Source organism: Lutra lutra, chromosome 9, assembly GCF_902655055.1.
Source record: "Lutra lutra chromosome 9, mLutLut1.2, whole genome shotgun sequence".
Lineage (NCBI taxonomy): Eukaryota > Metazoa > Chordata > Mammalia > Carnivora > Mustelidae > Lutra > Lutra lutra.
This window is the reverse complement of record NC_062286.1, coordinates 29,639,270-29,652,996: the sequence shown is the minus strand read 5'-3', so window position 1 is coordinate 29,652,996 and position 13,727 is coordinate 29,639,270. Positions and strand designations below refer to the sequence as shown.

Here is a 13,727-nt window from a genome sequence, read left to right as displayed (position 1 = left end):
AGGGAGACTGCTTCTCCCCAACCCACCCCCGCCTGCCTCTCTGCCTACTTGTAATCTCTCTCTGTCAAATAAATAAATAAATAAATATTAAAAAAAAAAAAAAGAAAGAAAAGGGAACCCAAAAAGAGAAAGAGAGAGAGAGAGAGAGAACCATGCTACCTCTCATTTATTTTGACTGAACTGCTCAGAGCACATTTTTGTTGGCATGTTTGGAAGTCACTCCTCATTGTGGTTACATACAGACCATATCTATTTACATAGAGGAAAACAGCATATTTTTAGAGAGCATCTGTAAACCACAGACCTATTTATTTTGTTTCTTCTCGTTATAAAAACAATACAGTTCCACCACTCTGTGAATATACTAAAAACCATTGAATTATACACTTTAGATGAATAATGTGGTGGTAAATTATACCTCAATAAAATTGCTATCACAAAACATTCATCGTAAGGGTGCCTTGGGTGGCTCCATCCATTAAGCATCTGTTTTCAGGTCAGGTCATGGTCTCAGGGTCCTGGAATTGAGCTCTCATTGGGTTCCCTGCCCAGTGAAGTGACTGCTTCTGTTTCTTGTCTGTCCCGTTTTGCCTGCCTCATGCTCTCTCTCTCACTCCCTCCCTTTTGTGCTCTCAAATAAATAAATAAAATCTTTTTCAAAAAAACATCCACTGTAGAAAATCTAACAAACACAGAAAATAAGCAAACCGAAAATAAGAGTTTCTCAATCTCCTTCATCATTAGTCCTCTATTCTGAATATTTTCTGTCACTAAGATCATGTATGTACAATTTTGTATCTTGATTTTTGTCACTTAATGGTGTATCATGAGCATTTTGTACATCATTAATAACTCTTCTCAAATATTATTTTTGAAAGCTGCTTAATAGTCCAGTGTGTTACTATTTCAGCATTTTCTTGCTGTTCTTATGTTGAACAACCACATTTTTTTCCCCAGCTCCTCATCATTATGTAAAAAAAAAAAAAAGCAAACCTAACAAGCTTTTTTTAAAATAAAACTTGGTCTGAATTTTAGGTTCCTTTCCTTTTTTTATAAAAGTGGAATAATTGAGTCAAATGTTTTAATGTTTTTTATTATTTTGACAGAACCCTAATTTCTAATTTTTAAAATGTATTTCTTTTAATTCTAAAAGAATCTTTATTATTTATGCCTATATCTGTTAATTCCCTGGATGCTTCTAATTATTACATTTATTTCATATGCTTGTTAAACATTTGTATTTTTTGTGTGTAAATTTATGTTAATATCTGTTCCTATTTATCGGGTTTTTTAATCAGTCTGTATGAACACATTATATATAACCCATGCATAAACTTATATACATGTGTCTGTGCATTATAAATACATTTTTAGGAGGTATATTGTTGTAATTTGTCCAAGGTTTCTCCAATTTTTCTTTGCATGATTTTTTTTTTTTTAAGTTTAAATTTTTTCTGTGGTCAAATCTGTGGATAGCTTCCCTTCTGCTCCTTGTTCTTCATACCAAAAAGCATGCTCTTTGCAGGGAAGAAGGAGAGGAAATAAGTGAAATTTTTCTTCTTTCTGAAGTGTCTCAATGAAAGTGAAGGAAGGATGGAAGTTAATTTCTCACCGTAGTAGGCAAGTAGTAAGCTGATATCTTACAGTCTTGTAAGAATTGTAGCATCTCCCACTGGCAGTAGCAAATTCACTGACCTCTGCGCTGGAGTCCCAGCTCCTTGTGGACAGTGGAACACTGGCCATTCCCAGCAGAGCAGGGCAATGGGCACATGTCCCTTCCCTCTGGATCCTTTCCTGCCAGCCCACATCTACACCCTTCCTGCAAGGCTCTTCTAGTGGTTGGCCATGCCACCTTGGATTAATAACCTCAAATTTCCAGGTCTCATATTATCTCTAAAGTTTGGGGATTGGACTCTTTAGAGGGATAGTGCTCTGAGTAAACACATGTTGGGTGAATGACTTATAACCACATTTTTACTCTTTCTGACTCAGCCATCCCAGCTGAGCCTGCTCCTCTCTAAGAAGGCTCCCCAGCATCCCCAAATTCACACTGTCCGTTGATGCCAGCCCTGGGAACACTCATTTTCCCCTCTGTGTAACCCTCTGCTGGGCTGCTGAGGATGCCTCTCTTCACCCTTCCCTTCCTTTGGGGCGTATGGAGGAACCCACGTGATCTGGGCCCTTGTTCAAATGCAGATGCTACTGAGAGGTTTTAATCTGCCAAAGAATTTGTATTGGTTGGGAAAGATAGAAACGTAGTACGGAAAATTATAGATAATGAAGTACCAGGCAAAGAAGTTTAACAGTATCAGTGATGTCATGGAAATACAATGTACCCCTGACCTTCCTTGAGGGCCAGAGCATTTCACCACTGTACTATTCCTTCCCAAAACCCAGAACCCCAGTTTAATTATGAGAAAAAATATCAGACAAATCCAGACGGGGACATTCTGTAGGAGTCTGGCCCATACTCTCAAGGCTATTAAAGTTGTGAAGAACAAGGAAAGATGGGGGAGACAGGACCCCTATATACAGTGTGGTACCCTGGATTGGGTCCTGGAACAGAGAGGGCATGAATGAAAACACCGGTGAAACCCAAACAAAGTTAGAGTTCAGTTTAAAAAGGAGTGGGTATCGGAATATCGGAACCTAGCTCTGACACTCAGAAGTGTGAGCTTGGGTAAGTTTTCTTCCTTTGCTAAGCTGTACTTGCTCATCTGCAAAAAGCAATGTAACAATAATGGTACTCAGTCAGGGGGATGGGATGATTGTGTGAAAAAATACAGAAACAGAGAATGCGCGGAGAATGAGATAACGCGGGGACAGAGTCTGACACGTAGTTGATGTTGTTATTCACCAAGTCATAGGCAGATACAAAGCTCTATTAAAGCCAGAAAGTGCTTGTGTGCTGCTGGGAAAGTACCCAAGGTGCTGCTGTTCGATCTTGGTCTTAAAATTTTGAATATGGAGAGGAGAAAACCTTAGAAGGCAGAGAAAGCAGCACATGTCAATGGCTGGAGGTGCGAAAGGGCTATTATCGCCACTTGCCAGTGAACCTTGCCCCCCTACTCTGGTTTTCCTGGTGTCTGCATCACAGTGTGGGATGGGGTCAGGCAAGGCCCCCATCTGCTGCTCTAGAAACTTACTATACACTGATTGTTTTCCTTACTCCCCAATCAAAGCGCATGCTTTTTACGATAATAAGTTATATAACATATTTCTCTGTATTTATTTCGTAATCTTTCCTAAACCACCTAGGATCACTGATGTCAAATTCTTCCCAGATCTTAAATCTGCCCCTTTTCCAATTTTCTAGCAACTGCCAATTTTCACCTTGGTGCTAAATACTGACTTTGTTTTCACCTCACTAAATCTACTGACAATTTTTTTCCATGTTGTAAATATGCTATCTAGTGTATTAATTCAGTACTTGTTTCTTTATTTCTTTTTTGTGTCTCTGTTCTTGTATCTTTTTGTACATTTTAGCATTATATGTCCTAAACTTATAAGTACCCGGAGATAGTCTCTGTCGTAACTCTGAGCAGGATTCGTCATAGTGATATGCTCAAAAGTCCCTCAAAGAAATCCTTTTTCAGGGAAAACGATATGCTCTGTTTCAATCTCTTGGCACAAAAAAGAGAAGACATTTGTCCTGCATGCCTGTTTTATTAGAAAGTGTTCTTTTGTCGTAGGAATTATGTGCCTCATCAGAAAAGGAAAAGGCTTCTTTATCTGTAGAATTACACTGCCTCTGTCCCCGTGGTCGTTTTAAAGACCCAGAGGTCACCTTATTCAAGATAACTGGGTTGCTGCAGGTTGTTCCAAGTGTGCGTGTCATTACCGATAATGAATTACTTCTGACAATATTCCCGACATAAATGAGTAACTTATGTAAGATGTCTGGCGTACCCTGACAGGACTTGGAATGGAGGGTATAGTCTTGCTGCAGACATCTTCACATGGGAATGCTTAATGTGTCATCTTCTTTGAGAAAGTCTAAAAGAGTCCAAGGCACTAAAATTCTTGTCAGACATTACGTGAGATCCAACGAGCTCCACGCCGCTGTTGTTGGTCTTAAGTTCTTGGACTGACGTCTCAAGTATTTAATAGAATGTGCTGAAAGAAAACGTGAGGTAGGCAGTTCCTTGCTGTCGACCACTCCTAAAGCTAATGGACCTAGAGCATTTGGAAAGGTGCTGCATCGTTCTGAAAGTGACATTCAGCTCGATGATTTAATTTCCCTATTGGCAGCCAATAGTAGGCAGCCGGGACTTACTGTGGTGGTGATCCATTTTCTTTACAAATAAGTGAAACAAAAGTTTCTAGTAAACCAAATTAATTTCTCTAAAACAATGATTAAAAAATGCATTCATGAGCTGCAGTTACATTCATAGTTTATGTGGGCTCTCTCAGAAAATGTGGGATAATGTGACACCTTCCTTACATCGGGATACAGTTCCAAAGGCTAATGCCACACGAGAGGCTAAGAAATATGGATTTGGTCAGGAAACGGGTAATCGTCGGTCATACTCGAGGGGAAGGACTGTGTGCCACATGGAGTTCTGAAAGGTTTCAGATGGATTTTAAATAATAAGATAATAAGATATTTTCAGAAGAAAAGAGTAGTTAGACATTGATCTTTAGGACATAGTTTCATAGCTTGATTTATAGGCTCAAAGTTTAGGTAACAGTGTGTTCTAGATATACAGATATTTATGTATCTATATATCTATGTAGATATATAGATATATCTTGATATGTAGATATAAATAGGCCTGATTTAACGTAATTGTCCCTGTTTCTATTTACAGATATTGATGAATGTCAGCAAGGGAATCTGTGCATGAATGGGCAGTGCAGAAACACGGAAGGCTCCTTCAGGTGCACCTGTGGGCAGGGATACCAGCTGTCAGCGGCAAAAGACCAGTGTGAAGGTAGGAGCGTGGCCCCGTGAACTGCTGTGGTTTTCGCTTAAGGCCCCTGGCCTGAAAGACAGTATTCAGAAAAGGGGGTGTTTCTCAGAAACTAACTGGATGGTTGCATGACAGCACCAGAAAGCAAGACCTCAGCTGAGGTCAGAAAAGTTCGTAACACAGGATGGGAAAGGGTTAAATCTGAAAAATAAAGTATTTGTGATCAGTGGCTGAGCATTCGGCTTAGGAAGAAAAAGCGTTGCTCTCTGTGTAATTCCTTGCTGCGGAAAATCAGCTCTATTCAGTTCATTCGAAAGTTTTACCTACTCAGATTTCAGTAATTGGAAGGTTGTTAGATCGGCCTGGCATTATGCTGTGGAATGTTAATGACCTTCGTCTTGGTGTCTCTTCCCCTTTCTAAAATTTTTCTTTTTAAAAAAATTTTGCTGAAGAAGGCTTTTCAGCAAAACTGAAAGAAACAGCATCCCCCTTATATCACAGATAAAGTTCGTGAAATACATCCTGTTCCTGAAGGTGATAGTATTTTGGATCTCGCTGAGGCTGACCTTAGACTTAAAATATAAATTTCATCGAACTTCACACAGAATTACTTCACTTCTCGATAAGTATGTGCTTCTTGAGCTTGAAGATACTACGATATCCTGGTGACAAGCACCAGAGTCCAGAGTTCTTAAACAGAAAGGTCATTTAAATGCCATTTATTTAAGAACAGAATACACACTCTACTGGACCAATAAGGAAACAAATCATATCCGTGTCATATGCAAACTCTGACTATTTAATGAGTGCAAATGTCTTCTGAGATGCTATTATAAACGATGGTACTAAGAAGAGATCTACCAATATTATCACGACCTTCCCCATTTTCCCCTCTCTTGAACAAGGAAAGACATTACAGTTCCTAATCTAGAAGTTGAGAACACACACAAGCATACTCATACAACACAGGTAAATTAATTTGTTCTAGATTCTACAAGTCCATCTCAAAGTTTTTTATGTTATTTTGTGACTCCTGACCTTAATTAGCTAAGCATTTATCTATGCCCACCGTGCACAGAGAACTACAAATGAATGTATAATAAGAGAAGAGGTCTATCTACAGGTAATACAATAAGGCTCTCATATGCATAATCCTTTCTGTTGAAGAGTCTATGATGTCACTAAGTCAGATACATGCAAAACTACCCACCAAATTATCAATAGGGGCAAACAAAGGTTAGGTGCCCAATGCCATGATAATCAACATGATGCTATAACAGAGCAAGGGAGAGTGGAGTCGTGCGGGGTCCCTGTGGAAACTGATGTTTGCGTTGACTCTTCTAAAATCCCAGAAGTAGGTCAGTGTGCTCAGATGTGAAGAACAAAGCCTGCCAACAAACAACGTGAAAAACACCTGCCCATCATAAAATGCTAGATCATCTAAGTCAGAAAGGATGTGGTACACATAGTCCCCCCGTCAGGAGACTTAAGTCTCATGGTAAAAGTAGAAGAATCGAATACACACAATGTATCATTGTGTCTTCTGTTGTGCGGGTATGACGCATGTGCGAGGAGTAGGCAGTGAGCTGTCGTTTGGTGACCTCTGCTTTAGACAATGACAGGCCTAAGTGCTTTTAACCTCGGTGTTCTACTTGAACTTATAAAAGAGATTCAAGAAGCTAAGTTGAGGTTTACAGATTACAGCAAAGTATTTGCCACTCATCGATGAACATTGGGATTAATATATACAGATTCTTAGCTTCCTGGTTAAGATTTTAAGTTCATCTGGATTTTTCCCTCCTGGGGGATTCATGACTTTTTACTAGAGATCAGTTTAATTCACATAACCAAGAGTCTAAATTGGTTATAAACTAGATAGTTCATAGACTTCTTTACATGCATGATTAAAAATATGTTTAGAGTACCGCTCACACAGTTTCCTTTTACTCTCTTGCCTGGTAGATATTGATGAGTGTCAGTACCATCATCTCTGCGGTAATGGACAATGCAGGAACACAGAGGGCTCTTTCCTCTGTGTTTGTGACCGAGGCTACAGAGCATCCGCCCTTGGGGACCACTGTGAAGGTGAGAACTGCTCCTGACTGCAGAATCCCAGAGAAATCTGGACATCGTCCTGCCTTCTGTCCTTTGAGTCCAACCTTCTGACCTCACAGTCAGGACACTAGGTTCCTGCAAAATCGTTTTCCCTGTGGTTACACAAATAATGAAAAGAAGCCAGTAGAATCCAGGTTTCCCTTGCACTGCTCAGAGCTGGGTTTTAGAAGTGTGATGCCAGCTTAAATGCGGAAAGAATCAGTTTCACTTTCCTCTGGTTTAGATGGTTTATCCCGGGTCTATAGTTCTGAATGGTAATACCTTATTTAAGCAGGACCAGCATCCAAATACGTAAACACAAGTTAATTTTCCAGATAACTGTGAAGCTTTTTGTGAGCTGAATTTTATTCAGTTTTGAGCTTTCTGTGTAAGTATTTCTAGAAGATACCCCAGGTGTACAGCCCCGGGTAATTGTTAGCCACCCACTACCCCACCACCTGCTGTACCTCACAGCCTCAGGGTGGGTCAGCGCTGCTGAGCTGGTCTTTCCCCAGCACGTCACATGTGATTTCTCTGAGCTCATTGTCTGCTCAACTCACTGTGTTTTTTCCTGTTCGTTCTCTGATGTCCCCATGTAGACCCTATCAGTTGTGAAACCAGAAATGTGAGCGAGGCAGTGTTGTGCCTCACAAGGAGAGTTAGTGTCTGTGAGTGAGGGGCTGAACCCCACCTTGGAGAGAAGCACATGAGCTTTTTGGTGAGGGGTTTTGTGGCACAAATGTGACACACATTGAAAAATGACCATGATACTTTCTCACTTGTCATCCCTCTTGTTTGGGAAAGAGCCATCATACTTCCTAGCACCCTACTTTCCTGACCAGAGAACTTGGCAGAACCAGAGACAGCCTTTCCAGAGGGCAGTCAGGGCAGTTTCAGAGGCCTTAAAATGAATGTTACTGCTAAATAAGTAAATCATCTAGGATTTGATCCAAAGGTAATGATGGTGTTCAAACGGGTCTTCACTCCAGTCAAGAGGTGTAATCAACATACGTATTGGAAAACAGGCAAACAAGTGATGAATCAAGATAATGAAATTTGATTGAAAAATTGTGTGTTGGGAACTCTATAACATATGGATAACAGTTAATGACTCAGCATAGCAGCTTTCCAAGCTGGGAGAGGCAAGCGTGTAGCTGGGGACTGGCCATGGAGGAACCTCTTCCAGAGTAAACAGGTAATGGGGCACATGGTAAGGCCCTGAAAACCTAAGCCAACCACCAGCATCTCTTCTGTCCTAACCCCTGACCGACATAGAGGGCAACGAAGGCCATTGACTGGTCCTCGGTAGAGGGCATGTTGCTCTCTTTCAGCTGTTTTAATGTGTTGCCCGTTTCATCAGAAGTCCAGATTTTTAGTCTGTCAACATCAACCACATGAAAAGCCAAATAAAAGCTTTTAGCCCACTTTCATCATTGTTAACACAGATATTTGATAAGAAGGCTTCTTTTGGAGTATATAATTGGTCCTTTTTCTCTTAAAGTCAGGGATAATTTCCCTAGTGTTCTAGGTTATAAATACGGTTGGAGTCCATTCAAGTAATTCAGTGCTGTCTTTGAAACTCTTAATAGCACTTCAGCCTGCTAATTCCCAACCAGTAGTGTTTCTGACCCTCCCCAGTGGTATTCAACTGTAATTAACTGAGCTCTTGCTGTTCACATGCCTCCCCCAGCTGTGGGAGGAAGAACCATCTTTCTTGTTGGCTTCTATATTTATATGTGTCACAACTCTGCCAAAGGCCTTGTTTTCTTGCAGTGTTTATCCTCAGTCCTTCCGGAAGTCAGAATCTCAAGTATTGTGCTAACTTCTGTGTGTTACTTGCTGCAACACGCTCAGTAGCCATTCGGTCTGTGAAGGCTGGCCTCCATTGTCGTGGTTATTAGAGATCTTGGCATCTCGGCCTTCAAAAGCTCTGCTTCTTTTTTTTTTTTTAAAGAGTTTATTTATGTATTTGACAGACAGAGATCACAAATAGGCAGAGAAGCGGGGGGGGGGGGGGGGGGGGGCGCCGGGCGGGGGAGGGGGGAAGCAGGCTCCCTACGGAGCAGAGCACCTGATGTGGGGCTGGATCCCGGGATCATGACCTGAGCTGAAGGCAGAGGCTTTAACCCACTGAGTCACCCAGGCACCCCAAAGGCTCTGCCTCTGACTTGTTCCCTTTCTAGATACAGTCTCTCCTTCCATGCCCCACCTTAGCACCTTCCCCAGCCCGTCACGGTGATTGGTCCATGCTAGTCCCTTGCAAAGCCTGAAAAAGATTTAGGATTTACTCTGCCTTTCTGTGACCCCTCTCTCTTGGTCATTTTTTGTGGACCAAATCAAAAAAAGGTGAGAAAGGAAGTGCTTGTATTTGTTTCCTCATGACATTTCTTTCCAAGTCAAAATCATTCATTCTTTTCATGCATGCATTCATTCCATGAATAATTGTGCCCAGGATGTCCCAGGTATTATTCTAGGTATAGGATATACAGTAATAAACCAGACAGACAAAAATTCCTCCCTTTGTGGAGCTAACATTCTAGTGAGGGAGATAAACATGATAAACAAGTAAAATATATAGTTTAAGTGACAATAAATGCTATGGAGAAAAAACGGGGGTATATGGAGAGTGGGGAGAGGGGATGGGGCTGACCTTACAGAGGCTGCCTTGAGATCATGGCATTTGGTTATTGATAGGAAGACAATTCCATTCAAAGGAATAGCAGGTGCAGAGGTGCCAAGAAATAGGGTTTGTGGAAGAAACCAGGAGTTGGACTTGGGCACTTTAAATTTGGGGTGCCTATCATGAGTATCCAGATGAAGATCTCTGAGAGGCAGTTGGACCGGTGTGTGTAAAATTCAGGGTTGAGTCCCAGGCTGTGAGTCATTAACATGTAGTCAGTGTTTAAGCTGAGAAATTGGAAGACATCACCGAGGGAGTGAGCATAGCTAGAAGAAAGAAGGGGTTCAAGATGGAGTTCTGGCCCCTCATTTTAAGTGAGGAGGAGGATAGGAGCAAGCAAAGGGATGAAGAACAAGTGGCAGGCAGGAAGGAGGGAAATCAAAATCCAAGAGAAGGAAACATTTCTGAGAGGAGGGAGTCATAAACTGTGTCAAACATTGCTGCTTAGCGGAATGAGGACCAGAGGGGCGCCTGGGTAGTGCAGTGGGTTAAAGCCTCTGCCTTCGACTCAGGTCGTGATCCCAGAGTCCTGGGATCGAGCCCCGCATTGGGCTCTCTGCTCAAAAGGAGCCTGCCTCCCCCTCTCTCTCTGCCTGCCTCTCTGCCTACTTGTGATTTCTGTCTGTCAAATAAATAAATAAAACCTTTTTAAAAATTTAAAAAAAAAAAAAGAATGAGGACCAGAATCAACTGGGGATTAAGCAGTGTGGGGATCCCTGGTGACTTTGACCAGTGCATTCTTAGTGAAGGTATGGCCAAGATTGACATTGTTTCCTTAAAGCCTCCTGCCCAAATCCTTAGAAGGGCTCTTTCACACCATCCTAGGCAGTGGTGCAGGACTGTCCCATGTTGGGCTCTCTCTCAATTTTCAAACTACTTTTTCTTTTCTTTCTCTTTCTTTTTTTTTTTTTTTTTTTTTTTTTTTTTTTGCTTTTAAGGTAGAGGTCTTTCAAAAAATTTAGACTAAATCACACTCTAATGTAATGCAGGGTTTTCAAATCTATACAATCATTTATAAATACTTAGAATACTATTTCTTTTCCTCACATAGATTCTCTTTGAAAAAAAATCAAATGATTTTAAAGTAGTACGACCAAAGCTGACACACTTTCATTATGCGAAGGCAAACACCTCGGTAATGTAGTGTTTCCCTTGTGGGTGAAATTCGTGTTCTTAGGACTCTCCTTTGTCTTTTTTGAGTTGAGATTCTTCACACGACACTGACGATGAAATATGCCTTTCCTTGGTTATCCCAGTTTCCTACAGAACAAGGAAAGGTACATCTAAAAACCGAAGGCCTACATAACACCCATGAAAACAGCAGTGGAGCTGTTAGAATAAGTGTGGAAAGTTGGAGCTCTCATGGCTGCCCGATGGGAAAGTAAAATGGCACAACCACTTCAGGGGGCCGCTCTGTCCCAATTTAGACCTACTATAGATCCAGCCACTTCCCCTAGGAATTTACTCAAGGCAAATGGAAGCCTGTGATTACACAAAGACTTACACAAACTGTATTCATAATAGCCAGGCTGTAAACAGTCTAGACACTCATCAAAGGTGAATGGGTCAACAAATTGGGGCACATTCATACGGTACAACACTTCGTGGCAGTAAAGAGGAGAGAGCCGTTGGTACACACAGTCACTTAGATCAGTCTCAAAAACACTGTGCTGACCAGAAGAAGCCAAACAGAAAAGGGGCACAAGGAAAACTTTAGGGTGATGGAAATGCCTACAGCTTTCTTTTTAATGGTTGATCTAATATATTCACTTAATCCATGTTTTGTGGCAGAGATTCATACACAGCAGACTAGTGTTTATCCCCATGTGGCACAATCATTATTGAAAAAAAAAATCAGAGGGGCACCTGGGTGGCTCAGTGGGTTAAAGCCTCTGCCTTCAGCTCAGGTCGTGATCTCAGGGTCCTGGAATCGAGCCCCGAATCGGGCTCTCCGCTCAGCAGGGAGCCTTCTTCCTCCTCTCTCTCTGCCTGCCTCTCTGCCTACCTGTGATCTCTGTCTGTCAAATAAATAAATAAAATCTTTAAAAAAAAATCAGTTGGAGCTTATGAATTATTTTCATAGAATTTATATCAAAAATACCTAACATATTTCAGGGAATTTTTATCTATTTTATATCTAAAATTTAAAAATTTATATTAAATCTAAAAAATATTCTCTATTTGTTTCCACTTTTAGAAATCTTGATATACCAAGTATCAGTTAGCTGGCGAATAAAACGTTCTTTGGCACGGGAATGAAACCTGAAGGTTTCATACCTCATGGGAGACCCTGGTTCCTGCCTGCTCTTCTCTGTCTTGTGCATAATTTTCCTGTAGTGTCTCTTTTGTGGTTAATTAGGAATGGAAATTTAAGGGCAGACTGGAAAAAGAAGCAAAGAGAAATATCACCAAGCCTTATTTTTGTAACTACAGAATAACATTCTTACAGAGACACCTCACAGGTCCTTAAAAAAATGATCGCATTTGCGATGATTTAAGAATCCAGCAGTGATCCCAACAGGTATAACTGGATAAAGAAATGTCTGTACTTTGTACGGTGGTCACAAAAATGTATCTACTTTTGTTCAAACTCACTGAGCTAGACTCTTAAAATTAGATGCATGTATTGTATGTAAATTTCACTTGAGTGATGTTGGAAAAACACACTAAAGAAGAAGGGATACCCCACTTTAGTTGTGACAAAGTCACGTCAGCTGTGTTTTATGTCCTAGGGTCAGTATTCAGAAACATTTTAATCTAGGGGGACAGGTGACTTGTGTTTCTTCTGGTGGAGCGAAACTGTAGAGGTGTTTTCTTATTTCTCTTTTATTTGCCTCATGAACGGTATTAATAAGTGGATTGGGTTCCATGAGGAGAATTCAATTTGGTGTGCCAACGTTTTGAACAGGACAGTGAGGAGACTGAGGCTGTAACTGTCTCCCTGTTCACTTCTTCCTAGAACTTCTCGTGCATTTTTGCAGCAATCATAATTATTGGCAAGAAATGCCATCATATGCCAAGTTCTGAGAAACAAAGAAGGTTTTGTTCCTTAACTTTCTTTAGTGCTAATAATTGAAGTCCTGCACAGACAACAGAAGAGGGAGTCATGGACTGTGTTAGGAGTAATGAGCTCTGACTGGAAGTAAATGTGGTAATAAACAGCCCTCGTGAAAGATCTGCCCAGCATTCGGGCAGTGAGGGGGGTCATTAATTGTCTCACATGCTCACAGTCAGAACTCATTACTTGTTACGTAAACCATGTTTAGTTGCATATGCTATAAATATATGCATTAAAAAATCCAGTCAACCTCAAACCTATTGGTGATAGCTGCTGAGTAAGTGACTTCAGTGGAGCTTTTGATCTTGCTGATGCCCTTTCCTGCCAAAAGCCCCCCCTTCCTCCCCTCCTCCACTTTCTACTCTGCTGTCCCAGCTTCAAGCAAATCCCTCCTGTGACATGAAGCCACCTTTGGTTTTATGATATCTCTTCTCTAAATCCATGTGACACATGAAGTTGGTACTATTCTTTTGACAAGTAATTATATATTTTGGCAACTCTTGGGTTGAATTTTTTTGGACTTACAAAGCAATGTAATATTTTGTGTTTATTTTTATTAATATATTTTAAATCATTTCTGTTTGGGAGCAGAAATCATGCCAAATACTTTAAAATTTTTCTTATAATTCATAGTACAGGATCTTGTATAAATAGATGCTCCAAATATTCTTTTTTTTTCTTTTTTTTTTTTTTTTTGAGAGGGAGAGAGAGGTAGGGGAAAGGGCAGAGGGAGAGGGAGAAACAGAATCTTAAGCAGGTTCCTTGCCTAGTGTGAGCTCTACTCAGGACTTGGTCACATGACACTGAGATCATCACCTGAACCAAAATCAAGGGCCAGACACTTAACCAACTGAGCTCCCCACCCCCACCTGCTTTCTTTGCTTATTTATTACTTATTTTTGGGGGGACATGGGGAGAGGGAGAGAAAGAATCTTAAGGAGGCTCCACACCCAGTGCAGAGCCTGATTTGGGGTTCAGTCTC

General features: G+C 40.9%; 1 protein-coding gene across 14 annotated transcripts in view; it reads left to right on the top strand.

Annotated features, from left to right (window-relative positions):
- LTBP1 (latent transforming growth factor beta binding protein 1) overlaps positions 1-13,727 on the top strand; it is a 405,463-nt gene that overhangs the window by 306,253 nt on the left and 85,483 nt on the right. For all 14 annotated transcript variants that reach the window (XM_047745652.1, XM_047745654.1, XM_047745653.1 and 11 more), the window contains 2 exons: positions 4,812-4,934; positions 6,876-6,998. In XM_047745652.1, the coding sequence (XP_047601608.1) occupies positions 4,812-4,934; positions 6,876-6,998 (246 nt within the window). The remainder of the gene's footprint in view (positions 1-4,811; positions 4,935-6,875; positions 6,999-13,727) is intronic.